The 27736-nt window shown below is 44.5% G+C and overlaps 1 protein-coding gene across 4 annotated transcripts; it reads right to left on the bottom strand.

Moving 5' to 3' along the window:
* Positions 1-660: 660 nt before the first annotated feature.
* HGSNAT (heparan-alpha-glucosaminide N-acetyltransferase) lies at positions 661-27321 on the bottom strand (the record flags this gene model as incomplete). Of its 4 annotated transcripts, none has more annotated exons than XM_081129469.1 (18): positions 661-3049; positions 3768-3880; positions 3976-4046; positions 4673-4750; positions 7040-7126; positions 8215-8341; positions 8739-8860; positions 10841-10956; positions 12072-12232; positions 13584-13614; positions 14263-14339; positions 15881-15990; positions 16645-16714; positions 19318-19387; positions 21766-21887; positions 22090-22226; positions 23618-23733; positions 27063-27321. In XM_081129469.1, 18 exons carry the CDS (start codon positions 27319-27321, stop codon positions 2868-2870), a joined length of 2049 nt encoding a protein of 682 aa, XP_080985595.1. In that variant the 3' UTR covers positions 661-2867. The 4 variants fall into 4 exon arrangements, with proteins under 4 accessions (XP_080985595.1, XP_080985598.1, XP_080985597.1 ...); XM_081129472.1 differs by lacking the exon at positions 27063-27321 and adding an exon at positions 26756-26778; XM_081129471.1 differs by lacking the exon at positions 27063-27321 and adding an exon at positions 26195-26355.
* Positions 27322-27736: the final 415 nt, after the last annotated feature.

The raw sequence follows: 27736 nt of genomic DNA, 5'->3' as shown, positions 1-27736 counted from the left end.
GGATAATCTTCTAGACAAAAAATCAACAAGGAAACAGTGATTCTAAATGACACAGTGATTCTAAATGACACACTAAATCAGATGGATTTAATTGACATTTACAGAACATTTCACCCCAAAGCTGCAGAACAGGCAATCTCCTCAAGTACACATGGGACATTCTCAAAGATAATCCACATGTTAGGAAACAAAACAAGTCTCTACAAGTTTAAGAAGATTGAAATCACATCAAGCATCTTCTCAAACATTTGAACCATGAAATACTATGCAGGTGTAAAAAATAAGGATCCCTTACCCTATGAGACAGCGTGATGGGACCTAGAGAGGATTATGCTAAGCGAAGTAAGCCAGTCAGAGAAAGACAAGTATCACATGACCTTACTCATATGTGGAATCTAATGAACAAAATAAACGGATGAACAAAATAGATCCAGAGACACAGAAGCATGGAACTAACTAATCTCAGAGGGAAGGCAGGGGTGGGTATGTGGGGAGAGCTTAACCTAAGAACTTATAAGCATATATGCGTAACCCATGGACAGAGACAATAGGGGTGCATGGTGGAGGGGATCAATGGGGTAAAAAGAGGGACATTAGTAATACTTTCAACAATAAAGATAAATTAAAACAAATTAAGTAAAAACAAAAACAGCCACCAGTGCTTTGCTTTAATAAATGTTTATTTAGTGTCTGCTATGTACAAGGCACTGTGTTTGTGCCATGAATAAGCAGATGAACAGGCGTAATCCTTGCCCTTAACAAGCTCAAAGTCTAGCATGGGAAACTAGACATGTAACCAATAAGTATCATAAAGTGACAGATGCCAGGAGACTGATCTTATGAGAACCCAGAGGAAGAAAATAGTACTTTTGGAGAATAAGTAATAGATTAGAGAGGTGCCTTAGAAGTAGGGGATCTAAAGTGACAGATGTAGATAGGAGAAAATAGAGAAAAAAGTAATCCAGGAAGACTATAATTAAAGCCAGAAGCAGGAGGACCTGGCTAAGTGATGGAGGCGGGAGGGGTCCAGCTGGGCTGGAATAAGTAGGGTGGGTATAGGGGTGGGGCAGGAAAGCTGGAAAGATGTGTTGGGCTCAGCTAAGGATGGTTGTGTATGCCCGGCAAAGCCGTGTCAATGGAAGTTTTTATAAAGAGGTGACGTGCTCTGAGCCCTGCTCCCTATTCATCTAGTGACAATGGATAGTGACTTTACAGGAGGAATTGAGGGAAGGAGGTCAGTTTAAAAAGAATCACGGGCGTCTGGACTAGAGGAATAAGGCAGTGACAATGAGAAGGAAGAAGATGCGGGGGAAGGCGGAGACAGAATCGACAGCTGGCAGGGCTAAATTCGGAAAGGGCGGGGATATGGAGGTGGGAGGGTGGAAGAAGGCGGCAGTTTTGTACCCAGAGACGAGAGTAATCCATTCACAGAGCTGGGAAAACCCAGGGGAAAAGGTTTGACTCTGGGAAAAGGAGGGGAGAGGTGAGCCTGGACGCTGGTGGCCGTCGGGGGCAGGGTCAGCGGGCAGTCGCAAGTTCAGGGTCGGGGTCTGAGCTGGAAACAGGCCGGGAAGTCGTCCGTGCAGTGGCGAGAGCGGAGGCTGCGCTGAGCTGGCCCTGCCTCGCCACAGAAGGATGCTCTGAAGTACCAGCTATTGTCACATGTTCCTTAAACGTGGAGTTCTCATGGAAATGTCACAGGCATGATGATGCATCATACGAGAAATGCGGTTTCTCTGTGCTCCCCCGTCTTCACTCCTGGGAAACGTCTTCAGGTCTGAGTCCAAGCAGGCGAGGGGCCTCCACTGTGGAGGGTCATTCTGAAAAGACTGACTCCAATGAGAGTTTCTGAAACTTTTCACTATCACTTACTTTGAAGAGGTTTCTGTAACAAAATTAGTGTTCTAAGGATTTCAGGGAAGCTCCCGATGGACCCTACCCACTGAGCACCCGAGCGGTCAGCACTGCCTCCCTCATTGCACAGATGAGGGACGGAGCCTCAGGCAGGCCAGGGGGCTTGCTCGGCGTGGCACGCGGCAAGGATGGCAAAGCCGGAGCCACAAGCGGGACAGGGCGCTTTTCTCTTCCGCAGCGTGTCCCTGGGTGCCAGCTACCATCTAACCAGAGACAGACGGGTAGTAAGCAGGTGGGAGGGCAGATAGATACCGGCGATTGACAGGTAAACCGGTAGGTACACAAGTACATAACTAAGCGAGAGTGGCTGAGAATAACACATCTACCTTGTAACCCCTTTTTTCAGTTGGGAAAAGAGAAAACGGCTTCTGACAGAAGGGCATGTTTTTTGGACCCACCAATGCCTTGCACACCTGAAAGGGAAATTACCCTTTCTTGAAATATTTAACTACACATCACAAAACACAATTAGGCAGTAGTACTACTAGGCATGGCACTGAAGCAGCTGTAGAGCGAGCCCGCAGAGGCGACGGCACTCGGGGCGACACGTGCGCACCTCCCGGGGAGGCAGCGCAGGGCACAGGCCAGCCAGGGCCAGGCCCCGGGGGGTTTCATCCGTCACAGAGGCACCTGCCCCGGTAGTTCCCTTTGGAAAAGCTCTCCGAGGAATCCTTAGAACTGAGTTCCAAATCCATCCATTTACACAGGAGATAGAGAAAAAAGACAATTCCGTTCCCAACACTGAAGTCCCAAATACGCAGGCAGAGTTCCCATGAGCCACGTCACAGTCAACTAGCCTGAGAACATCAGCAATGTCCCCAATAATCTGGAAATACACACCCTATCGATTTTATAATGAACAGTTCCCTTTACTAAAGGCTGCGTCAACACCACCAACCCCCCCCCCCCCCGGGGCCCACCAGTCTGCCAGCAGCACGCTTCGGCTGGAGCAATCAGATTTTCCAAAAAACCTTCTTTTTATAGAGAATGTAGGCGATGAGCACCCACAGGGCAGTGGCGACGATGTTCTGAATGAGGTGCTCCTTGTGCGACTGGTTGTCCTGCAGCCTCCACTGGAAGGGGAAGTAGCTCTCGAACACCTCGTGGCCGACGTACACCAGGATAGAATTCATTCCTGAAAGAACACAGGCCACCGTGCTTTCCCGAGTCACCTCCGCTCATCTGCTTCCTTAATTCTTGAAACTGAATTTTGGTTCAGTGAAAAAGCACGCCCTGACATTACTGGCTACAGCCAAAAATAAGTAACGCATCACTTAGATACTTACGTGTAAACTGTATCAAAAATTATTAGAAAAAATTCCTTTCATAACAGTGTAATTCTTGAATACTAAATCTGAAAGGAAAGCCAAACTTTTAACTTATATTTTCTCAGAGAAAACCTGAAGTGCACAGAAGGCAAGTATTACTAGGACCAGAGGGTTGACATGTCGCTGCAGTTATCTGGTCTACCAGGCTCCGGGCAGAACTGCATTTAAACCACTCTGTTTATCTCCTGATGTCACCTCGAGGTATTTCTTATGTGTCATCTTACGTAAAGGCAGTGCGTTTACACGAAGAAGGCAAGCATGCCCCGTTTCTGAAGCATTAGAAACTGGATGCGGTGCCCGAATCGCTGCCAGAGGAAACACCAAATAGATCTAAGTAGGTAAATGGGTGGCCTGCTTCGGAACAGGCCAGGGACATCCTGCGTGGCCGGGACTGCGTGGCCCCTGCTGCTTTCCCCCTCAGCCTGTCTCGGAGACATGTCACCAGGGCCATGGCTTGAGGCCCAGCACTGGGCTCGCTCAGCTGGTCTCTGTCATTAACTTTCTCTGGGGTCACAGGTGACTTACCCGGGTAAAAGAATGGGGTTCCCGTCCACAGTCCCTTCACATCCACGATGGGGTACAGGATGAGCAGGATGAAGAAGGCAAAGGAGCTCAGCGTGGTGACGTAGGAAATGGACCTAGGAGGGGCAGACAGGTGTGTCGGGCTCCTGAGAGCGCATCGACGTGAGCACGACCTATCATCAACCCTGAGGTGACACTTTTCTGTACCTACCAGAGATTCTTGTTTATGGGAATGAAGCCTTCATTTTCAGAAACTTTCGTCAAAGCAAGAGAGATAAGCCCCTGGAATGAGGGAGAAAGACGGTCAAGTTCCTTCCATTATCTCAAAAAACTACTATATTTCAACACTGAGAAATATTACTTACTTAATTGCTTAGGAAGGACTGAAAATTGTGTCATATATTATTCTTGTAGCTGGGAAATATTTTTAAGATGCAGAGCTAAAAATATTCTCTAAAAATATCCTTTCAGCATTGCTCTGAGCTGAAGGTAAACTAAGTGATAAGTGAGTGAATCCTGGGAGGAGCACCATGGCAAGGTCAGGGGTAAGTGAACAGTTGGCATTACAACTCCTCTGTCACCTGCAAATCTGGAAGCTGGTGCTTGGAAACCTGTTGTTATTGCCTGGTCTTTCCGGTACGGCTCCCCAAGACCTGTACCTTGGTTCTATTTCTTCCTGCATTCCTGGCCAGCTGCCAACGGCCAGTGTGACCTAGTTATAAGACAGTTTCCTAACAAAATAAACCTGAGAATTCAGGTGGAGAGATTTGTTCCTGTTTACTCAAGTGAAGAATGCTACCTGTTGTGACGTGGGGACGGCTGATACTCCAGTGTCACTAAACATTGTTTTCTTTTAAATATGCATGTGTAAAGAAAAGGAATTTCAGGGAGGAACATTGGTTACTCACTAGAAAACACCACCAGGCAGTGAATCTGATCAGGATGTCTTTGGTCTGATCTTTGTAATACAAGAGTATTTTTCCTGCCTGGAAAAGAAAACAGTATGACCAAGAGAATAGCCTAAGGTGTATTCTTATTTCATAGCCATCCATTATCTTAACCACTCCACTACCCCTCTGCCAGGCACACTGCTAGACACTGGGATTACAAAGAGGAAAGTGGGGGGTGTATGGATGGCGGGTGGAAGGGATCAATGGGGGAAAAAGAGGGACATCTGTAATACTTTCAACAATAAAAAAAAAAAGAGGAAGGGCACATTACCCCGCCCTTGACTGGTGGAGACTGAGAGGCACATGGGAGCACTTGTGGGGAGGAAGGCATTAGAGAGGAAGTGCCGTAGGGTTGAGGCCGTGAGTGCAGAGCAGGAAGAGCATTCAGGCAAGCTGGAACAGCATGCCCGGAACATGTCAAAATGGGTGAGAAAGCCCAGCGTCCCTCAGGTGCTACAGGTAATTCAGAAAGGCTGGAGGGTGGGGACAGCGGGAAGGTGACAGGCAGGTTGTCTTGTAGGTCTCACTGAGAGGCACTGGCTTTCTCCCACAGGTGATATGGAGTCAAAGAAAGTAACTTTTTCCCCCCAAAAAAGTACCAAGGGATTGGCTCATATTGGCCTGCCAGATGGCCCAGTCTGATAGTGGTATAGAAGACAGGGACAAAAAAAAAAAAAAAAAAAGGCAGACAGACAGGGACAAGGTGGAACTGGAGGCAGGGAACATTTTAAAACCAGTAAAATCTGACCTTCACATAAAATTCCCCAATAAGGAGTTTCGGAAAATATGAAACTATAAGAAAGTGTTATTTATAATAGCTAAATTTTATAAACATTTTCTCTGCGCCAGTTCTTAGAACTTTACATGAATTAAGTTATTTAATCCACTCAACACCTTTATGAAGTAGGTGCTACTGAAGCACAGAGGGGTCAAGGAACATGCCTGGGGCTACCCAGCCAGCAAGCGGCAGAGCTGGGCTCAAACCCAGGCAGGGCTTGCCAGGTGTGCACTCTTAACTCCTACACTGGCTGCTCCCGCAGGTGCAGAATTACCTGGAGAGCATGTGTAGGAATTAAATGAAAGCACAAGGTAAACTATAAAGTGCCATAAAGGCAGTATTTCTAAATATGACATTATTTAACCACCAAATTGTAGTGTATGCTTTAGACTGCCCTATCCAATACAGAAGCCACTAGCCACATGTGACTACTTAAAATTTAATTTATTTTTTTAAAAAATATATCTTTATTGATTTCAGAGAGAGGAAAGGAGAGGGAGAGAGATAGAAACGTCAATGATGAGAGAGTCATTGATTGGCTGCAGCCCGCAACCGGGGCATGTGCCCTGACCGGGAATCGAACCCTGATTGCCTGGATTTAATTTAATAATTTAATTAATTTAATTTAATTTAATTTAATTTAATTTCAATTAAATAAAGTTTAGCCCTGGCCGGTGTGGCTCAGCTGGTTGGGTGCTGTTCCGTGCACCAAAAGGTTGCTGGTTCGATTCCTAGTCAGGGCACATGCCCAGGTTTCAGTCTCAGTCCCCAGTAGGGGATGTGCAGGAGTCAGCCGATCAATGTTTTGCTCTCACATTGATGTTTCTCTCTCTCTCCATCTCCCTTCCTCTCTTAAAAAAAAAAAAAAAAAATCAGTAAAAAATATATTTTTAATTAAACAAAATTTAAAATTCAGCTCCTTAGTCATACTAGCCATAGTTCAAGTCCTCAGTAGCCACATGGAGAGCATAGATACAGAATATTTTCACTGTCACAAGAGTTCAATTAGTGTCACTTTGCACATTTTTCCTCTCCCAGTTAGCACCCTTCAAATAACAATTTCAAATACCAATGAGGAGAATTTCAGGAAGAAAAAGCTAGACTATTCAGAATTCTAATATGCGAAACAAAACAAGAATAATCTGTTCTGACTTGGCCATAAAACATGCATAACCTGAAACCATGAAAAATGTGCACAAAAGAAATGTGACAAGTGACACTGTGACATCCCAACATCACTAGTTCCAAATCCTCTGCACAGTTTAGCAGGGAATCTTTTACCAGAAACTGCTATGCCTTCGTTTCTAAGATAAGCCATATGAATAATAAGAGTTTCTCTTGAGAATACAGAAATTATACCCAATGACTTGGATGTGCAGAATCTTAGCAACTTCCAGTTTTGACAATGTCAAAAAAAAAAGTTTTTTAGACCTTTAATACACAGATGATATGCTTCCAATTACTTTAAAGGAACAGTTTTTGAGTTAGCAACGAATTGATAATCACAAACTGTCAGAAAAATGTTTCCTAATGAAATGAGCACATACCTGAACTCCTAAAAATGCCATCACAATGGAGTTGATTGTCCCCAGGATTCCTTCAGGGTCGTAGGCCACCGTGGTGTGATAAAGCACCTGAGCAAAACAGAGCAAGGAGGCAGCACTCACTCCCTGGCCACGAAAATGCATCCAAACAACTCACAGACCAAATACAAACTTCAATACGCTCCAATATTTAATATGCTTTGTTTTCACTGCAGAAATTCATTGCCAACTTGTGGAGATTATAAGCAGAACACTTCTGGCCAAGACAGTGCATGAGTGACACGTCAGAAGGGACACAGAGACAAGGACGAGCCACATTCCAGCGCACCCACTTCAACTGCAGGTGGCTCAGCAACACGACACATCCCTAACCAGTTCCAAACAATTTTCAAGTAACATCAACAGCTTCCTATCTTCTTTTAAGACAAAAAACAACTAATGCGTCTACCTGTATTGTTTTATTATAAAACAAGCTATTGTAGAAACTGTAGAAATCTGGAAACATACAGTGTAGTGGATGCTGCAGTGCACCACCCAGACATCCCCTCCCCACCCCTTTCAGGACTAAACCTTCACTCCCCAGCTGCTATAAGTTTATTAGTGGCCAACAGCTCTCAGCCAAGTCCCTCTTCTGGATTTGTCCTTGACTGAAGAGAGCTGCCTCTCCGGGAGTCACACCCCCTGCTGGGGGCAGTCCACATCCAAGCAGGGACATAAGGGCCAGATCCCTCCCCTCAATTCAGAACAACTGAAGGGCCACCCCAGCCCACCCTGCCCACCATGACATCAGCTAAGGCCTTCGTGTGACCATGATGCAGTTCATCTGCTCCCTCTGCCCTTCGCTCCCCACCACGTGTGGATCCCCACAGGACTGCCTGATGAACCTCCTGCACATGGACTCGGTCTCAGAGTCTGCTGCCAGGAAACCTGACCTGAGACACACAGAAAAGCACTATGCTATGTGTTTGACACAGTGTAGTCTCATTTTACAATCCAAAGTAATGTTTACGTACTGCCCCATAATGAATATGGAAGTCACTAAAGTCAGTCACTTTTTCAAATAAAAATTAGTTCCCATCATAGTTAATTAAACGGACACAGTTGAAAGTTGGCCAGCCCTTTCCTTCCCTCCGGAGCTCCTAACTGTCCAGTTCTAAGTACAAGCCCGTGTCACTCACAGCCGAGGAAGGATGCTGATAAATATGATCATCTCCCAGAAGCAAGCGGTCGATGTAGCCAGCAGCTCCTCCAGTGCAATTTGGATACTTCCCCAGATCTCCAATGCCGCCCGGACCGAGATAGCCACTGGGGAGGTGAGACCATGTACTTCATTGACAAGACTCCAGGGGGGATAAGAGGGCATATTGGCTGTGTACGCAGCCCAACAAAGAGCCTCAAACATGTACAAGCCTGGGACCCCCTCTAGCACCAGGCACTCCCACCAATGCTCTTTTGACTTGACTGCCCCCCACGTGTTCAGGCTCAGCAACTTCCATTCAAACTGACCCTGAAGAAAGCCTCACAGGGACACTCCTCTGAACACACACACACCAAACTCTTCTCCCAACATAAAGTGGGCTCAACGGAGAAGAGAGAGTGAAAGGGGATTCCTTGCACTTGGGAAATCTGAAAATAGGGCCCAGAAGGTTTGATATGGCAGAAAATGACATGCACGAAGGGATTACCTACACGGGTCACTTACGTGGGGCATCCAGGAACAGGTAAGAAGAAAGTCAAGGCCAGCCAAATGCTTTCCAGCATCAGAATGAAAAGCCACTGGGGCCAGCTAGAGGTGATGTCTTGAAGAAAAGAGCATCTTCTCTCCTGAGCGAGGGGCATTAAAAAACACACACTAAATCCAAGTAGAACAGGAAAGAATATGCAGAGTGTGTACTTGCAAAATTCCCTGATTCTTCTCTTGGCCTTTATTGCAGTAATGCAAATATGTGCATGTTTATTTCATATGTATTGTGTGACCTAGATGTTTCCTCTCTATGAAATACCACAGTAAAACATTAGTGAAAAATAAATCAGCGGACCATTCCACTCCCATAACCCAAGAAAATTGAAAACAGATGTTCGCACAAAAACTTCTACACAAATGCATACAGAATCATTAAAATGCATAAAAGGCAAAAAGTGGAAATAAGTCAAGTGTCCATCAACTGATGAATGGATACAAAATGTGGTACATTCACAAAATGGAATGCTACTCACGAAGGCGTCAAGGACTAATACGTGCACAGCACGGACACACCTTGAAAAACAGCATGCTAAGTGAAAGAAGCCAGACACAAAAAGCCACATATTGTATAATTCCATCTCTGAAACATCCAAAACAGGCAAATCTATAGAGACAGAAAGTAGGTTACGAGTCGCCTGGGGTTGGAGGACTTGTGGGGGAAGAGAGTGGCTAGTCATGAGTGCAGGGTTTCTTTGGGGGTAGTGAACGTGTTCTAGAACGAGACAGTGGTGATGAGTGCGCAACTCTGAATACCACTAAATACCACTAAACTGTACACATCAAACATGTGAGTTTTATGGTTGGTTTGTAAAATATATCTCAATAAAGCTGTTCTAAAGAATGAAGTTAAAAAAATTTTTTTTAAAGGAAAATGAAATATAAACCTTTGGAGATGTTCTGGTTGAAGGAAAGAGGGTGCAGCCCACCTATTCTTGGTGCCCCACCCAGTCCCTTGCTCCATCGTGATGGCCCATGATGGACCCTGGATGAGCCTCCACAGTCCCTTGGGTCACACATGCAGCTAACCAAGACCATGTTTACCTGGACATGTCTAGTCTCACTTCACTTTAAGGAAACCTATAGCAGACGGTACAGAAAGACCACAGGGGGGCAGAGGAGATAAACCAATAGTGACTAAACACAACTCAAAAACATGTAACTGAGCAATCATTGCAGGAAGAACCAAGAGAATTTGGGATTTGACGATGAATGTTAGTTACATGTACAGAAAGAAGCTAGAAAACAAATACAGCTTTATTAATTTATTTTTAAGAAGGACCCTGAATGGAAGGGTTTAAACATTTCCACCAGAATTTTTACCTCCATTAAGGGGAAAAAACAGCTGTCACCTAGGCAAACTCAGCAATTTATAGTAAGACAGAAAGTAATCACAAAAGAAGCGACTCACGTACTTCTTACAATGAAAAAACAGCCAAGGACATAGTCAACCTCCCACACTCTAGCTTGGCACTTTCTCTCCAAGCTGGACCCTTGCAGCCTTTTTATAGATACTGATATGTAATATAAGGTCTTTAAAAAATACATCTTATATCACAAGGAAGTTGAGGGAGACTGAACCAGCAATCTAGACGATGGTGATATTATTTTAACACCATCCAAATACTTCTGATTACTGGACACTTAAAAATGTGTTAAGAGGGTAGATCTCATGTGTTTTTTTACCACAATAAAACAAACTGACTGACAGCCCTGGCCAAGTAGCTCAAGTTGGTTAGAATGTCGCCCTGATACGTCAAGGTTTCAGGTTCAATCCCCAGACAGGGCACCTACAAGACGCAACCAATGAATTCATAAATAAGTGGAACAGCAAATCGATGTTTCTCTCTCTCTACCTTGCTCTCTCTAAAAATTAATTTAAAAAATGACTGATATAAAAACTAAATAAAAATAACTAATTGAAGGAAGAAAGAATGTATTTAACTAATAGCATCAGAATCTATTGAAGTCAGTACTGCACTAAGAAATAAAGAAAGTTCTAAAAGCTATAGTGATATTCCCCCCACCCCTCCCTTTAAAAAAAAAAAAAAAGGGTTTCTCACCGAGGCACAGCTTTCAGGCACAGGCTTTGCAAAGAGGAGCTCTACCACGGCCACCACAAAGTAAGTCACCCCCAGCCGCTGGAGCACACCCGGGATCCGCACCTTATCCCAAGACACTGCAGGAGGTGCAAGGTAGGGGAAGGTCAGCCAGCACTCTCATCTAACCCAAGACAATATTACTTTCTTCTAAGGGGGGAAGACACATCTATATGGCACCTGAGTGTGTCTTCTTTCAGCTCTCAGAGACGGAAATACTACTTATGGTTAGCAAACATGGGCTCAAACCCACGGCAGGAAGCTGGCCTGCTGAGAGGCTGGGCTGAGAACAAAAGTGTTGTCCTCGGGTGTAGGGAAGCAGCAAGGACTGCCCTTGGCCCTGAAATTCATCTCCTGGCGCTTTCTCATGAGATTGTGGCTTCAACTCACAATCCACCGACAGGCTCTCCCTACCCTACTGGCTACCGGGCTGTATCGCTGGAAGAGTAGTCCTACAATGAACCCTATAATGTGTCCTCCTGTGAGCAGGGGCCCACTGCTGGAGACCTGCCAATCAATCAACTTTTATGTGACACCAACTAAAAGTGACCTCTGCCTTCTCTTAATGCCTGAAGTCTTAATGCTTCTGGCCTGGGGTTCATTTGGCTAGTGTCTAGACATTTGTGTCCACTTTTGCTAATGCCCTTTGAGGATAGTGACCACCGCCTCCCTCAGTTCTGATACCGGGCCCCAAACACAGGACTTGCATCCTTCCTTCAGCTTTCCTACCTCACTCACACCACGAAAACAATGACAAAGGTGTCATTCCTTCCCAGCAACCCAGCGGGCATACAGGTGGTGGGTGACAAAGGTGAATTTTTGAACCACCACACAACAGCCTTACTATGAAAGTTACTGAAAGCAAAGTGGCCAGAGGGCAGGGTGTGAGAAGCAGGTGGCCTGGTCTGGTCCCCACTCTGCCCCTCCCTACACTTCGATGATCTGGAGAGAGCACTTCAATCCCTAATGCCAGGAGATGGGTTTGGGTGGTCTTGGAGGCCCCTCCCAGGTCTAAAAGTCCAATGGAACAAGAGTAATGCCTGAAGCTATACAAGCACTATACTGTACATACTTTCTAATAACTGTTCATTTTGTAGGTACCTGAGATGGAGGAATTACACTTCTTTCAAATTACGACATGTAGTTTCCGGATTTTAACCTGAATATATACAAACAGAGCAGGGAAAATACTTACATGGACCAAGGCAATAATTGGGGTTCACGATGATAATTCCTATGCAGATTAACAGGAAACTCCTCCACGCAACTTTCCCCAGCAACCTGATCTTTGAACATCCCCGCTGCAGTATGGAAGTCATTGACAGAAAAATTGAAGATCCCATAATAAATACAAACCTAAAAAAACAACCACCAGCTATTACTAGGTGGACATTTCCAATTTTTTTTGTCTATCTATCAATATTTTATAATCTACTGCATAAGAGAGGCAACACATGATTTTTTAAAGTAGCCAATTACTGAAAGGACATCCGGTTAATAGTGGAGGAAACATCAGAATGTAGCCCTGCTGGGCTGTAACATTTGTGTGCCTTTGAGTCCTGTCTTAGAGGAAATTCTTCAGAACTAAGTGCAATTTCCAAGAACAACTGTCCCACTTAATTATCAGGGAGAAATGTTGATGGAGATGCTATAATCCGAACAGCTCAATATTCACTAGCATGCCCTCCAAGTCCTGGAGAAACGAACCACACACTCCAACCATTTCTAACTTCCCTCTTGCTCCTGAAAGAAAAATGAAAGCTTTGTTTTCTGATTTTCTCTGAGCCACACATCTCTTTTTCTTTCCTTTCTTTTACCTTACTAAATTACCTTTTAAAAAAAGTCAGAATAGTAATTTCTCTAATTATTTGGGGAAGGGTAAACAGATGAGTTTGCTCTTGCTGTACTCCTCGGTGTCCCCTGGCTTCCTTTTGGGGGGTCAGCTAATCAGACAAAAGCCCCTAGGACCAGGAAGCAAGGCACTTTTCTGCAGGAAGCCTCACAGGGAATATATGTAAATAATTACCATGTCTGTAGGCTTGTAAAAGTTCCTCCTACCCAAACCCATTTTAAAAAAGAACTCCAACCCCCAAAAGCCCTGAGCTCATATTAGTGATGAAACACAAGGGACCAAAGACATCAACCAATAGCCAGGACCACCTCCTAATGACAGAGCCAAGTCACTCAAGGTGTCACAGCAAAGACACAGGTTCCACCTTGTGCAGGAAGTCAGGGTCCCTCAAGAAGGTTAACAGCCACAGAGGAGTGAAGACAGTGTTTGGTTCTCCATTGTTAATCCACATTTTACTTTAGAATATCATCGCCCTGTACAGACTTACCAGAATTCCCCAATACCAGTATACTGCATTTCTTTCACTTTATTCTGATTTCAGGATTAGTGGTATTTACATTTTCAGAATTTATCATTTCCTACAAGAATTTATCATTGCATTTCACATCTACACTAACCAAACGTTCCCTCTGAAATCACTCACTTTTATACCCATATGTCTTAGATAAGCACTATGCCAAATTTAAGAATTGTTCAGTAACACAACTTTTGGAAGGAGCTCGTGGGTAACATAGACCTGTGAGTAACACAGGCCTGTGCCAGAACTCAAGGCTGGTCTCAGAGAAAGGCTCTAGCATCAGCCGAAAGGGAAAAATTGGAGATGACCTACGGGGAGCTGGTGGTAGGCTAACTCACCACGGGAATACAAGGTCGGCCACCGTCAGTCCTGTAGAGGAACACAAACACGAAGAGTAAGGAAAAGGGCTCTGGGATGTGAATACTCCAAAATCTAGAAGGAAAACACTGTGAAGTAACCCACGGGCACTCCCTGGGGACCCTGCAACCAGTCCCTGGGCCTAGAGCATTGCCAAAGAACATAACTCGGCCCAGGAGAGAACAAAACTAGTTTGTGGACAAGTTTGTTTCCTTACGCAGTGCTATTCAAAATCCATTCTTAAACCAACCAAGGCAGATGCACAGCCATCACTCGGCACCACTCAGACCAACCTCAGGTCAATGGCACGCAAGGAGGAACACAAGTCTCGGGAGGCGTGTACATGGCTGTATTGAAAGGCATATCCAGACACAAGGATCATTCACAACTAAGTTCTTAACATCTTTTGGAGAGTCCACAGTCCTGCAGCAGAGACCTCTGGAGTCTATGTGTTATCACAGTGAAGCATTATAGGGCCACAGACCACGAAAGAAACAACAAAATGATCTAAATGTCATTCTATGGGGACAGGAGCTCAGCAGCCGCAAGGAGACTGCTGGGACCTCGTCTCTGGCTCCTGGGGGTGCTTAGTGACTCTCCTGCCCACAGCTCTTTGCAGGGGTCCTACTTAAGCAATGCCACCTTTAGGAAATAACTCACCATTCCAACTCGCATGCTTGAAGTACCAATATTTCCCTCCTCCGTAATTAACGAAGACCATGAGGATGAGAGCTATCCTGTAAAGCAAGGAGGAGCAGACTGTCAGGGCTGGCACATGTGACAAGGCTGGAATGATTACTGCTAATCGCTACAATTAGGACCCTACGCCAATGCCCCTATGTTGCCAACATTTCGAATTCAATAAAGTCTTAAGAAAAATTTACATTGACAGTAAACCGTGTAACTTAAAAAAAAAGCAAAACATTCCCAATCTCTCAATGTTCTGCTAATTATTTAGGTGTCTCAAGTTAAAGAATGTAGTAGAAGGCATACGGTCACTACGGTCAGAGCTGAGGGTTCAAATCTTGGATCCTTCTTTCGTCTGAGCAGTTAAGACCTTGGGCAAGACATTCATCAGGGGCCTCAGTGTGCTTCTCTGTACAAGAGGAAACCTACCTCACATAGGAAACGCCGGGGCTTTTAAGAATAGTGCACGTCAGAGCACCTAACCAGTGCCTGGCAATTTTAGGCACTTAATAAATGTTAGTTCCTATCTACCTGTGAACGTTTTATCTCCAAAAGTGGCAGTGAGAATTACAAAGAGAAATACAATAAAACTGATTCTGGATATGCTAGTTTGCTGCGAATTCTGTAGAACGCAGGGAACGAAGACTTTAGTATGTTCATGGGGTAATTTGTGGGGACTCTGGAGCCCAATTGCCTAGAATCAAATCCTCAGTCCCAGAATGACCTTGGGCAAGTAACTTAACTCTGTGGCTCAATTCCTTCGTCTGTGAAATTGGCATATTAAAAGTATATACCTCATAGGATTGCTGAAAGAGTAAATAAATTAAGACAAGTTAGAACAGTGCCTGGCACATAGTGAGAACTCAAAACTGTTAGCAATTGTTGTTTTTATCATTTTTGTTATTATTACCTGGCTTCAAATATACATACCAGGAGCACTCAGAGCTCTGGTGAGGCTGGGACAGGGTTAGAAGGTTATCACTGGAGTTGAAAAGACTCCAGTGAGTAGCAATGGAAGACCTGATACCTATATATTTATTTTCAGCTATATAATTTTATACTTTATTTTCAGAGTTTGGTCCTGGCTTTCATTCTTCTACTAGGACTATAAAATGCTAACAATGTACTATATGACGCTGTGGATTTGTTATGAAGAAGGCCTGACATTCTAGCTGTTCTGCTAGTGGCGGTGAAGGCTGAGGACTGACTCTTCCCACGCTGGTGTTTCGTTTCTAGACTGACGCGTCTTCTCATCTGTCAAGCTGCTGACCGGACATGGGGGTGCAGGTGGAAGTGGGGGCCCCATGCACAGCTACTTGCCCAAATGCATATGACCTTAACTCAGCAGAACCTACAGAGCAGTGGAAACTGGTCTGGCTTGCCCCACTGCTCCTCTCTAGCAACACAGTACATTGGCCATCACGCCGGCTTTCAAGTAAGGAGAGGCTGCTGCTCTATTTTTATAGCAAGAAATCCTTTCTAGCCTAGAAAGTAAAAGATACATAAAAGGCCTTAACTTAAGAGTGTGTTTATGTGTCAACATGTAGTCTGAGACTACCCACGCCCACCGAGTTACAAGGGGCCCACGTACCCCCTGAACGTGTCCACGCAGCGGAGGCGGGGAGGCACCGCACACGGACGCCACACTTCGGGCTGGGCGTCGTCGCCGAACAGGCCGGCCCTGCTTGGAGAGCCCAGCTCCTTCAGAGAGAAGGAGGACAGGGCGAGTCAGTGCTGGGGAGGAATTCCACCTTTCTAAGGTTTAGGGAGAGATGAACAGGGCGGAAGGCTAAAGATCGCTGTTCTGAACAATGCTTCAACTTGCATTTGTAAAGATCCCAGCTGGAGGCCTGGTTTTTCGCTTTACTTGATTTTGTGCCTTCTGCTGAGCTTGCAATGCCCATGCTGATACCCGAGCACAAAGAACTGGCCCCATGTGCATCTGGTATAAGTGTACAAACAAGTGTGTCCGTAAGTGGACAGACGTATGTCCGTAATGAATTTATTAACACAGCAATATGCTCAGTCATCTCAGTAGGCCATCGCACTTACAGATTCAATACTGGTGTCTCTTTTGTTTTAATAGTGACACTCTCTACGTAACTGGACTGATTCAACAGTGCTGCCTGCAAAGTGAAAACATCTCCACCTCGTGCAGCGGAAGGCAGCCCGGAGTCCAGCCTCACTGAAGCTGAGAAGGCTGTTCTGTATTGAGAACAGGGGTCACACAATCTGGTCTTCCACAACATAAATAAGATTAATTAAACCAGAGACTGAAGACGATTAAATAGGAAATTGTAAATTCCAAACCCAGAAAACCACCCAGACGACACATGATGCATTCTAATAACTCACAGAGTTGATGAGGCGATCAGTTTCCCGAGAATTTATTGCTTTAGAAATCCAATTATTAAAGTCATCCAAACTGTAAATAAATAAAAGGCTCAGTTCATTTATTTTCTTTGGCAGAATTTTCAAAATGACTGGATATCATATTAATTAATTAACATGAAAATTAATTTAAAGTTTATGCTCCACACAAGTCAAAGAATTAAACATTTTAACTTTTTAATGAAACAAAAGTAGAAATCGAAGTTTATAACAGCAGTATTTTTAAATGCTCAACTCTTACAGCATAGTTTCCTCATCAATAAAAATAGGAATAAAGATAAAGCCTTCATTCAAGAGTTGTTGTGAGAGTTTAATGAGATTATTGTTCCCTGTGGCTAGCATTCTTATTAATAATACTATTAAAATTGGAATAGCAAAAAATTTCAAACAAACAAATACACCCAATATGGAAATGACTAAACACCGTATATGACAGCTGTGTAACAGGGTGAGATACAGCTATTAAGATAGCAAGAATGTGGCCTCTGTGCATACAAAGAAATATGAATATAAACTATTAAAAACAAAAAGCAAAAACCCATTACACAGATTTAATTACCACTAAATAAAAGCATACGTAGGCATTCTGAGAAAGTTTGAAAGTAACTCTGGAGTATTCAAGTAGTTAATATATTGGGTTCTTTTTTTCTAGAAGGGTACTTCAATTCAAAAAGATATCCAGATGAAATTAAACTGATTTACATGATTAACACAAGATAAGTATATTAACTGGTTTTTCTTTATAGTGAGATTTCTACTTCCCACATTGTACATAAACTTTCCACATGTGATTATCCAATGCACAGAACTCTTTCCTTTTTTATCACAGAAAGTTTCAAGTATATGCAGAAGTAGACGAACTAGTATAATAAATCTCAGCTCCAACAAGCATCTACACATGGTCAGTCTTACCTCCTCTACACTCCCACACACTATCCCTTTAATTGTAAAGAATCCCAGGCTTCGTATCATTTCATCCATAAATACTTCAGTATATATCTCTAAAAGTTAAGAACTTTTTGATTTTTAAACTTAACTGTAGTACCTTTATTACACATTCTAAAATATTATCAATAATTCCTTAATATTATCAAATAGCCAGTTCAATTTCCCTGTCTCATAAGTTTTTTCTTACAGTTTAATTATTCAAATCAATCTCCAAACATGATCCATATATCTAATGAATATATCTTTAATTTCTTTTTCCCCCCCACAACTCAACTCTTATTTCTAGTTTATTCAGCACTGATAACCTCACCATTACATGAAAAACTATAAAATAGAGACACCTAAGGAAGGGTGAAAAGGAGAAATTAAAATATTTTACAATTAAAATTTTTAAAAAGCACTTAATTTTCTTGTCCATGCTTGTTCTCCAGGTGAAAGGAGGAGGGAAGCTGTACTCTAGCTACTTTTTCAGGTTCTTTTCTGGTTCAGACAAACCTGAACTTCCCCAGACTTTCAAGGGCATGCTGGAGAGTGACGGGCAAGGGCAAGGACAAGGGGCTCTGGCTTTGCCAACACCAGCATTCTGCCTGCGGCTGCAAAGGCGGACCCCTGCGAGGGGAGTTTCAGTAACAGTGGGGTGAGGCGGTATTTCCTCCCTTTGTGCAAGAGCTTGATAGCAGCTACCAACTACTTTAGGAAGTGATGTAATAGATACATTCACATTAAAAGCGTGGGGGGAAAATCCTAATAAATTCAGATAAGATGCAAATCCTAATATTTGCATCTTATCTAAATAATGACAACACCTTAATTCACAGAAATGAAATACCTCTGCTAGGATCGTGCTCTGTCCCTAAAAAAAATGTTAGGCTATACAGTTGCTTCTGAGCAGCAAGTCATTCTTTGATCCCCATACACAGTCAGGTTCGTCCCACATGTTATTTCGAGGATGTCCAAAGGCAGAGGGTCAGTGTGCATAACCTCCCCAAAGCTGCAGGGTTCCCCCATGCTAGCCCTGTTCAAGGTTAGATTCTCTTTTTTCCAATCTGTATATAGCTCACCAATTAAATCCCGTGGTCCTTCCTGAGGCCCTAACAGGCTGAGCACGTGAAAAATCAATCTTACTCCTTTCAAAACACACCAGAACTTTCCTCTGAAAGGTGACTTGGCAGGCCTGGATCTACGTGACTTGCTTTTTCTTTTGTAGTCTACTAATTCAGTCTCATCAAAATCGCTGTTAAGTGAAGAATTTCCTCAGGTTGCTGCCAGATGCCCGGGCCAGCAGGAGCTGGGAGGCTGGACTAGAGATTGCCTCAGGGCTCAGAGTCAGACAGAAGGGAAGCAAAGTCCAGCGTGGCAGTCACCTCCTAAAATCATCACAGCCCACTTCTACTCCCTGTGAAACAGGATGTGAGATTCTTTCAGGAAATTATTTCTCAAGCATGTGCTTCTACTTTCTCAGTCATTTGGGAGGATTGAAGGCAAAGATCCATTAGAACTAGACCATCATTTCCCTGAAGTCAGGGATCATCTCTTACGCTACATTGAATCCCTAACGCCTAGGACTGGACAGGGCGTGGTGGACACAGTAAGTATTCCTTTCAGCAAAGAACAATGGTCATTGGGTGTGTCAAACTACCCTTTCTGAATGTATTTTTTCGATATTCTACTTTCCCCAATGGTGCTTACCTCAACAAGAACCTCAGAAAGCACACAGCAATGATGACAGCCAGACCAACAAGGAACGCAATACACACGGCTATAAAAATAACAGAAAGCATGTTATTCCCCAAAATGTCATCATAAGACTCACAGTTGTCACGTTATTACATTTAATCTGTAAATTTAAAAAAATGAAAAAAAATATCAGAACAAATGAAGGAAAAGCCTATATTCTTACGCTAAATTTCCTATAAACAACTGAGAATACTTCATAAGGGGAGGGTTAATTTTCATTATGAAAAATACCAAACATACACAAAAATACAGAGACTTGTACAATAAACCCACATATACCCATCACCTAAATTCTAGAATTATCGAAATATTGTTACTCTTGCTTTATCTATTACCATTCTCCCCTCTGCACTTTTTTTTGGCCTAAAGTGTTTTTAAGCAAATCTCAGACACCACGTCACTTTACCCCTACATCTCCAGTCATATTGCTAAAGCAATGGTCCTGTAAAAGACGTATCAGTATCACGTAGCTCCTGACATGACCCACCGAGATGGGCACAACATTACTTCTGTAGTAATGTACCAAAAATGCAAATAAAAAACTAACTGGCCAGTCCTCTTCAAAAGTGTCAAGGTCATGAAAGACAAGGAAAGGCTGAGGAGCCGTCCTAGATTAGAGAAGGGTAAGGGGCCGGACAATTAAATGCACCATGGGATCCTGGATTGGATCCTGGACCAGAAAACAATTAGAAGAAACAACTGGAGAAAACTTTAAAGTCTGTAACCAGTTAACAGCACTTTATCAATGTCAAGTTCCTGGTTTCAATAATTGTACTGTTTCTAGAAGTATAAAACTATTTCAGAATTAAAAGTTTCTTTAAAATGGACCTTTGTGATATAACCACAATGTCATACAAAATCAGCAATAACTCCCTGGCTGTTTTTTGTAGTTAGCATGTTCAAATCAGGCTCCAAACGAGGTCTGCATCTTGCATTTGTTTGCTTTTGTCTCTTTAGCCTCATTTAGTCATAAGCAGCCAAGACTTGATTTAAACACCAGGTCAGCTGTCGTCATGAGTATGTCTCAGGTTCTAGGTCTGTCACTATGCTTCCTCGTGGTGTCATTGAACTTGTTCTTCTATCCTTTAAACGCTCTGTACGTGGGAAAGTAGCTGCAAAGGCTTGACCAAAAAAGTACGTTTTTGGAAAGAATGCTTCACAGGTGGTCTGCGTCCTTCCCACTGCAACGCATCAACCTCCTGAGACTGACTGTGTGCCCGACGCTGTGCTCAGCTGGTGGAACCTGACCCTCCCCGTAAGGCTCCCGTTTCATCTGATGGTATCACCCACTCATGATTTTTTTTTTTAAATCCTCACCCAAGAATATGTTTTTATTGATTTTTAGGGAGAGAGGAAGAGAGAGAGAAACATCGATGTGAGAGAGAAACATCAATAAGCTGCCTCCTGTACGCGCCCCAAAGGGGATCAAACCCGCAATCTAGGTACGTGCTCGACCAGGAATCGAACATGCCACCTTTCAGGGTATGGGGTGATGCTCCAACCAACTGAGCTACCCAGCCAGGGCCATGATTTTTTTTGCCTAAAGCAATTATTTCATTAGGGGTTGTGAAATATTCTGCCACTCCGCCATTTACTAACTGGAATTCTTCTCTAAAGAATTTACCCTCATCAGCTAAGACCATTTAGTTATCCTAAAATATAGTTAAAACAGGAAAAACAGGATACATGCTTAAATCCTTCCTTTCAACTGACAATTTTAAGTCATAGTAGTTAACATCAGGTGTCCTGTTGCCTCCAAAGGCAACCACAGTGTTGTTTTAGTGTTTGTTTGGGGAGAAGGGCCTTGCTCTTTTCAGTTTTACAATTAACTCATTGGGTTTCCATCAGTTGCATTCATTATTCTTTTTAATACTTAAATTGTCCCACATTGGCTCTTTCATACTGGCTCTTGCATTCTTTTGCTATGACCCACAGTCTTCAATAGCTTCACTGTAAATGGGACTTACTAATGCCCTAGGGACTTATTATATTATCTAATGGAGGGCTCAGAGTGACATTTTCTGGGACCTCTGGACTGTCAATGTAAGACACATGCAGGAAATACTCTACCTTAAATCCAAAAACAAGGAAAGATGCTTGACAGTCGATTGCTCTACTTCTAGTTTCTTTCTACTGCACTAACTTTTTTGGCTTATTTATGCTTCATAATTAAACAACTATGAGACTATGTTGATAATAATTTTTTTATACATCACATAATCTTCTTGGTACTTTAAATACTAAAGACACAGTAAACACATTTTAAATACACCATAACTATGAGATAGATAACCTATAGTCCAAGTTTTAAATTACACAAAGTGCTGCAAACAGTACTCAAAAACTAAAACATCTGAAAATGCAAATTTAAAAAATCAACAAAGAGCATATAATACATACGAAGATTACTGTCAACTGGATTCTTATTGATGACTAGGTCACAAGCAATTTCACTGACTCCATTATTGACGTGCTTGACCGACAGAGAATAGTTTCCAAATTCACCAAATTTGTATTCCAGCCTATAAAGATTAGGTAAAAATTAAGAAAAATGATTAGATTAGGAAAAAAAGGAGTTGGATGCAGAGTGACAGGCATCCCTGGGTGCAGACCAGGAAAGATACAGGAAAATATTTTGAAGGAAAAAAAAGCTAGAAACCAAATAAGAAGAAAAGTGGAGAAAACAGTATAGACTTCGCAGGTCACAGCAAAGCAGGTACAAACCTACAAACTTCCTTCTCTTCCACCGTGTCATTAAGTTGCAGGATGGATCCGTGCTGGGTGCTCACAGCCACAGCTGCGATGCTAGGCTTCCCATGTTTTCCACTCCCAGAAACATTCACCAGGGCCTGAGGCAAGCACTGTAAAAAAGCACCAGCGCAGTTAGAATGGCTGGAAAGTCTGCGGTCGCTGGAGGACATGAACATTCAACTGAAGGTCATGAAATAACTTCTCTTTCACACTTATGAAAAAAACCCTTAAATTTTAATAACTTAGGTAAAATTTGCCTATGTAACTATGTGTTGTTATGGAACTATTCAGCCTTTATTCATAGGTACATTTTTCACATAATAAACAAATACAGCATACATTAGGTAGAATATTGAATTCTATTGTTTTTTTAACAAATTTCCACAATTCTACCCAATTTGCATATTTATAATTTTATTGACTGCATTATATTCCATCAAACATTAAAATTGTGAGTTTTTAGGCTGCTTTCAAAGCTTGTTTTATCTTTTTACATGTAATTGATATAAATTATATTGTTTTTTAAAATATATAATTAAGTATATTACATATAAATACATACAATTAAGTATATTATATATAAATATAAGTATATTATATATAAGTATATTATATATAAATATATTATATTTTCCAAAGATTTTACACCTTTATTAAGTCTGTTTAGAAGACATTTTGCTCATTCCCTGAATTTTTATGACTCTTGTAGCTTTTTAATTCAGCTATTGTTAATTTTTTTTTCAGTTTTTTTTGTTTTGTTTTTTTTTAGGCCCTTCCTATAGACTAAATAAATCTTTGGTCATAAGCTGCATTTTTTAACATTACAGATTTTCTGTTTCACATTACAGAGCTTCCAATGGGTTTAATCAAGCAAAGGAAGTATCACGCATTTCTCCATCACCTTTTCAGCTGATACCCACGCTAGGGGTACCCTACACATTCAAATACCTCCTCTAAAGGTGGCGCGTTGAAGCTCTCAATTTTATTTCGGAATAAAGAACACTTTATTCTACATGGAAGAACAGCCTTGTCCTTAAAAAGCAAAGAAGGGCTAGCCTAGAAGTAAGACCTTCAGATAAAACAAATTCTTTACCATCAGAGAGGCAGATCCCTGGAATACCCGCCACTCTGCCTCAACACGAACCTCCCCACTGTCCTCACTGCCCTTGACCCTGAAGCATATCCAGGTGTCTCGCTCCCTTCTCTGGCCCAGCAAGAGGGGTATGCATCAGGCAAAGGGATAACATAACACATGCTCCATCAGTTTTGCTCATCACTGAGAGCTGGGATTTTTAAAAAATGGGTAGTGGAAAAGACAGACAACTGTTGCTCACTGCTAGGCATTCTCCCTGATTATATTTCTTCTGATTATATCGCCTCTGTGTTTCCTTACCTACAGAACTGAAGTTAACACGTGAAGGGCTGCAGGTATGAGAGCATCAAGGATATATCAAACTATCCCCAAAGTGAACAAAATAGGGAGCACGGACACTATACCTACATGATAACAGCGTTCAGAATTCCAGTAGACAGTCAAGTGCGTCCCAAGTAGTTCATTATGGATGAGCAGCAAAGCCTGGTCCATCTTCAGCTCTACATGCCTTTTTTTGTCTAAATCTGGTAAGAATTAGGAAAAAAATTTTTTTAATCCAAAGAAAAACAATGCACCTGAAAAATGTGTTAGAGACAAAGTTCACCTGTGTGAATGGTGTCTTCACAGGAGTGCTGCTCAAATGCCTGCATTCTGGGGTCTCTGACCCCTCACTTTGTGTATACACAGATAGGCATGCATGCGCACGCATACAAACACACACAGATCCCCTTTTGCACAGGTGCCTCTACTACACATGAGGACTCCGTCGACACCATTCACACCCAGTGTGTAAAAAGACTGTGTGAGGACCTTGCTTACATTCATCAAGTGCTACGATGTGACAGGCACTGATTTTAGCAGTTTCCACATATCTTTTGTTTTCATAAGACAATCTCATCAGCTAAGTATTTTCTCCATTTTACAGATGAAGAAATTAAGGCTCACAAGGATTACATAACTGCCTGTGGGCACAGTGTTTTTCTGTGAAATGTTGTGAACTGTTTTGAACCCAATTTGTGTGATTCCGAAGTCCAAACTTTCCTCGGCCATGCTATTCAACTCCGAGCGTGGTATGAGCAGCATGAGGCCTGCAGAACCCGACCTAGTGGTCAGGATGAGAGGGCCAGCAGGGTCCGTGGGGAATTTACACGCCCTTTAATTAAAGTCTGAGAAGCCCCCTCTTACATCACTTTGTTTGGAGTTCTGAATCTCCTTCTAGTTTCCACAGCAGACTTGGGGCAGGTAAGGAGAGAGGGTAAGTCTCAGTCAGAAGGGCAGAAAGACCCAACTGCTCAGTGTTCCCTGGGCTTAGAGCTCCCCACTTTCTTAGATGCTCTTAGGAGTCCACCAAGACGTGGAAATTCTAAATTTCAGTTTGCCAAATTTGGAGAAAAACAAAGTAAACTTATTATAAGATAAAGTTAAAGCAAAATGTTTCATGGCAACTAACTGAGCCGTTTATATTATATTATATGAAGGAGAAATGAATTTCCCCTCTAGCTTCTAGGCAAAGGGAACACACAGTAAACTATTTAATAACACAACTAGAAAGGTAATAATGTAGCCTCTTTTATTTAGTAATATGAAAGCTTCCTTCTGGGCTTCAAAACAACAACAACAAAAAATACTAAAGCCCTGGACCCACTCCTGACCAATTAAATCGGAATCTGTACCCCAACCGGCAAGATTTAAAAAATTTCCTCCGCAAAACAACAACAAAAATTCCCCAAGAAATTCTAATGTGCAGCCAAGGTTGAAAACAACAGCTAGAGAGCCTGTGAGTGCAAAGCCGGGAGATTCTGACACCTTGGTACTTTTTTGCATTATTTGAACATATATTTTTTTAAACCAATGAGTCTATTTCACTCAGACACACAAAGGACGCAATTCCTAAACCATCCAATACCACACTGAAATTGAACCTGACGCTCAGTTTCAAGAAAAGCTGCCACCTTCTGACACAGATGACTTTAGAAATGCCAGGGCAGCACTCAAGGAGCATTATCTACAAAAGAGCAACTCCCTCTTCCTTTTCCTGTCTACAATGTCTAGGCGAGGAAGTAAACCAAATAAATTCACCTTTCAATAGTTGTAGGATCCGGTATTGTTTGCATATTAGACTTTTATTCCATTTCCTAATATTTAACTTCTGGTTCTAGCTCTTTGCGCAGCAGTGCCTTTGCTGGGCGTATTTTAAAGGACATATTCTACTTAATTTTTTTCCCCTCCCTTTTGAAGTAAACTTGAGTCCTCAAATCATATGAAGATTTGAGGACTCAAGTAGGAAGTTGTAGAGCCCAAAGCTGGGCTCCAGGCGGCCCTGAAAGTCTGGCTGTCCTCTCAACAAGGTTCTGGGGTGGATCACTTAAGAACACTATGTTCTCCCTCACTATATGCAATCACTATTTGCAAACTACTTTTCCCTCCTAAAATAATTATCATTATGAATTGGTGCTAACACACAAAAAAAGATCAGTGTAGGGATCTGTCCCCGACAAGAGTGGCAGGGCAGATTATGTAACCTCCTGGGCTCTGTTTTCTCAATTATAAAAGGGGAGTGGACGACGCCGAGCCCTTGGGGGGGGGGGGCAGCGTACAAAACCTAAGGAGCCAAAATGCCTGTTCGGGTCTCTCGTTGCCCTACAACATCCAGGCTGGGGAAGAGAGCAGGTTGAACTTCACCCTGACCCCCCCCCCCCGTCGTTCTCATACAGAAAAGGGGATGAGAGCAGGGAGAGAGGGCTTGACCCCACAATCCCTAACCGAAGCGTCGCCCGGAGACGGCCTTGGGGTCCCGGTTCCAGGGGTCTAGAGACAGGTCCTCGAGCTGGGATTTTTCACCATTTCCCCTGGGGAGTTTGGAGACCCCTGCTGCTTAGGGAAACAGTAGATGAGCTGAGTGCCTCTCCTCCCGGCCGCACGTTCACACCCCCCGCCCCCGTTACCCGGCAAAAATACCCCCCCAGGTCCCTCCAGGCTGCGAACCTCTCGGTGCCATGCCCGCAGCCCGCAGCTCCGACTGTCCCTGCGGTCACCTCTGAAGTCAAAGTCTCCTAAGGGAGGCTGGAGGCGGCTCGGTAGAGACCGAGTTTTCAGGACCAGATCCCGCAGCCACCTCCCTCCCGCGCTGCCTCCCGCTGAGCCTCATTCCCGGGCCGTTCACTCCCGAGCGCAACCCCAGCGCCGAGCGAGGCCTTTCGGGGTCCAGCTCCCGACCCGGGGCCCGCAACCCGGCCGAGGGCGGGCGGCGCCCCTGCCCGGCTCCCCGCGCCGCAGCGGGCCCGCCGCGGGCCGAGACCCGGGGACGGGGCTTCGTCTGAGCGGAAGGGCCGCCGGCGGACGAGAAGAGCGATGAGTGGCGTCTACCCCGCTCCCGGTCAGCTCGCCGCTTATCCAGCTGTGCACCCGGGGAGGAACAGGTCCCCGACCAACGCACACTTGGACAAAAGTCGCCCGAAGACGCGGGGTGCCCCGGTGCCCCGCAGCCGCGGGGGTGGGGGGCGGGGCCGCCCGGCCCGGCGAGTCTCGGAGGCCCGCCCCGCTCACCCCACGCTTTCGCCCTCGGGTGGGTGCCGTCTGGAGGCTCCCCAACCCCGGTGCGCGATGCTGACCGGTGCGGTGCCAGCAACAGCGGCCAAACGCGCTAACGCGCAGGACTTCCAGCCCCGGCGCGCTCACAACCGCGCAGTAGAAACAAAAACTCCAGTTCCGGAGAATCGCTCTTCTGAGCCGGGAGGGGGCGTCGCGTAGCGTCGCCCAAAGGGAGGGGCGGTCGCCAGCCCGCGGGCCCCGCAGCCTGAGCGGACGCGGGGGCCGCGGAGCCGCCGGGGCCGCGGCGCCGACGCGCACTCACCTCGCGCGCCGCGCTCCAGGGCGTCGCCGGAGGCCAGCAGCGTGGCGCTCAGCACGGACGCGGCCAGCAGCAGCAACACGGCCAGCGCCCGGCCCGCGGCCAGCGCCCAGCTCATGCCGCCCGCCGCCGCCACGGGCCGCCGCTCCAGCCCGGGCGCCGCCTCGGCCGCCGCTCCCCCGCCGCCGCCGCTGCCGCCGCCGCCGCCGCCGCGCTCCCGAGCTCTGCGCTTCTTGGCGGCGCGCGGCCGCGCGCCCGTCATCGCTTCCCTCCCGAATGCCGTCACCGCCGCCTGAGTCACCCGCGGGGGCGGGGGCACCCTGGAGCCCGGGGCGTTGCCGCCGGTGCGGGAAGGTCCAAGCGGCCTGGCCCCTATCTGCGCTGCGCTCCGGGAAGCTTACTAAGTAAAGGGCCTGAGCAAAGGCCCGAGGTTCTCTGCAGGCGGCACAGCGCTTTTTGTCCTCGGGGAAGCATCCAGAAGGGAGGCCACCCGCAGGCCGCAAGCCGCTGCTCCCGTCTCTGCTCACTACCCCGAGCGACATTCTGCTCCATTCCTGCATCCAGCCATTCACCATTGTTCTGGAAATGTCGTAAGACAGGCAGAGCCCTAGTCCCAAGGCGTTCACTCCCAGAGAGAGAGGAAACTTAAAAGCCATTATGTGGTGCCACCACTTTGA

This window comes from Miniopterus schreibersii (assembly GCF_964146895.1).
Source record: "Miniopterus schreibersii genome assembly, chromosome: 2".
In the NCBI taxonomy this organism is placed as follows: Eukaryota; Metazoa; Chordata; class Mammalia; order Chiroptera; family Miniopteridae; genus Miniopterus; species Miniopterus schreibersii.
Note: the sequence above shows the minus strand (reverse complement) of the source record. Positions and strands in the feature narration are given on the sequence as shown.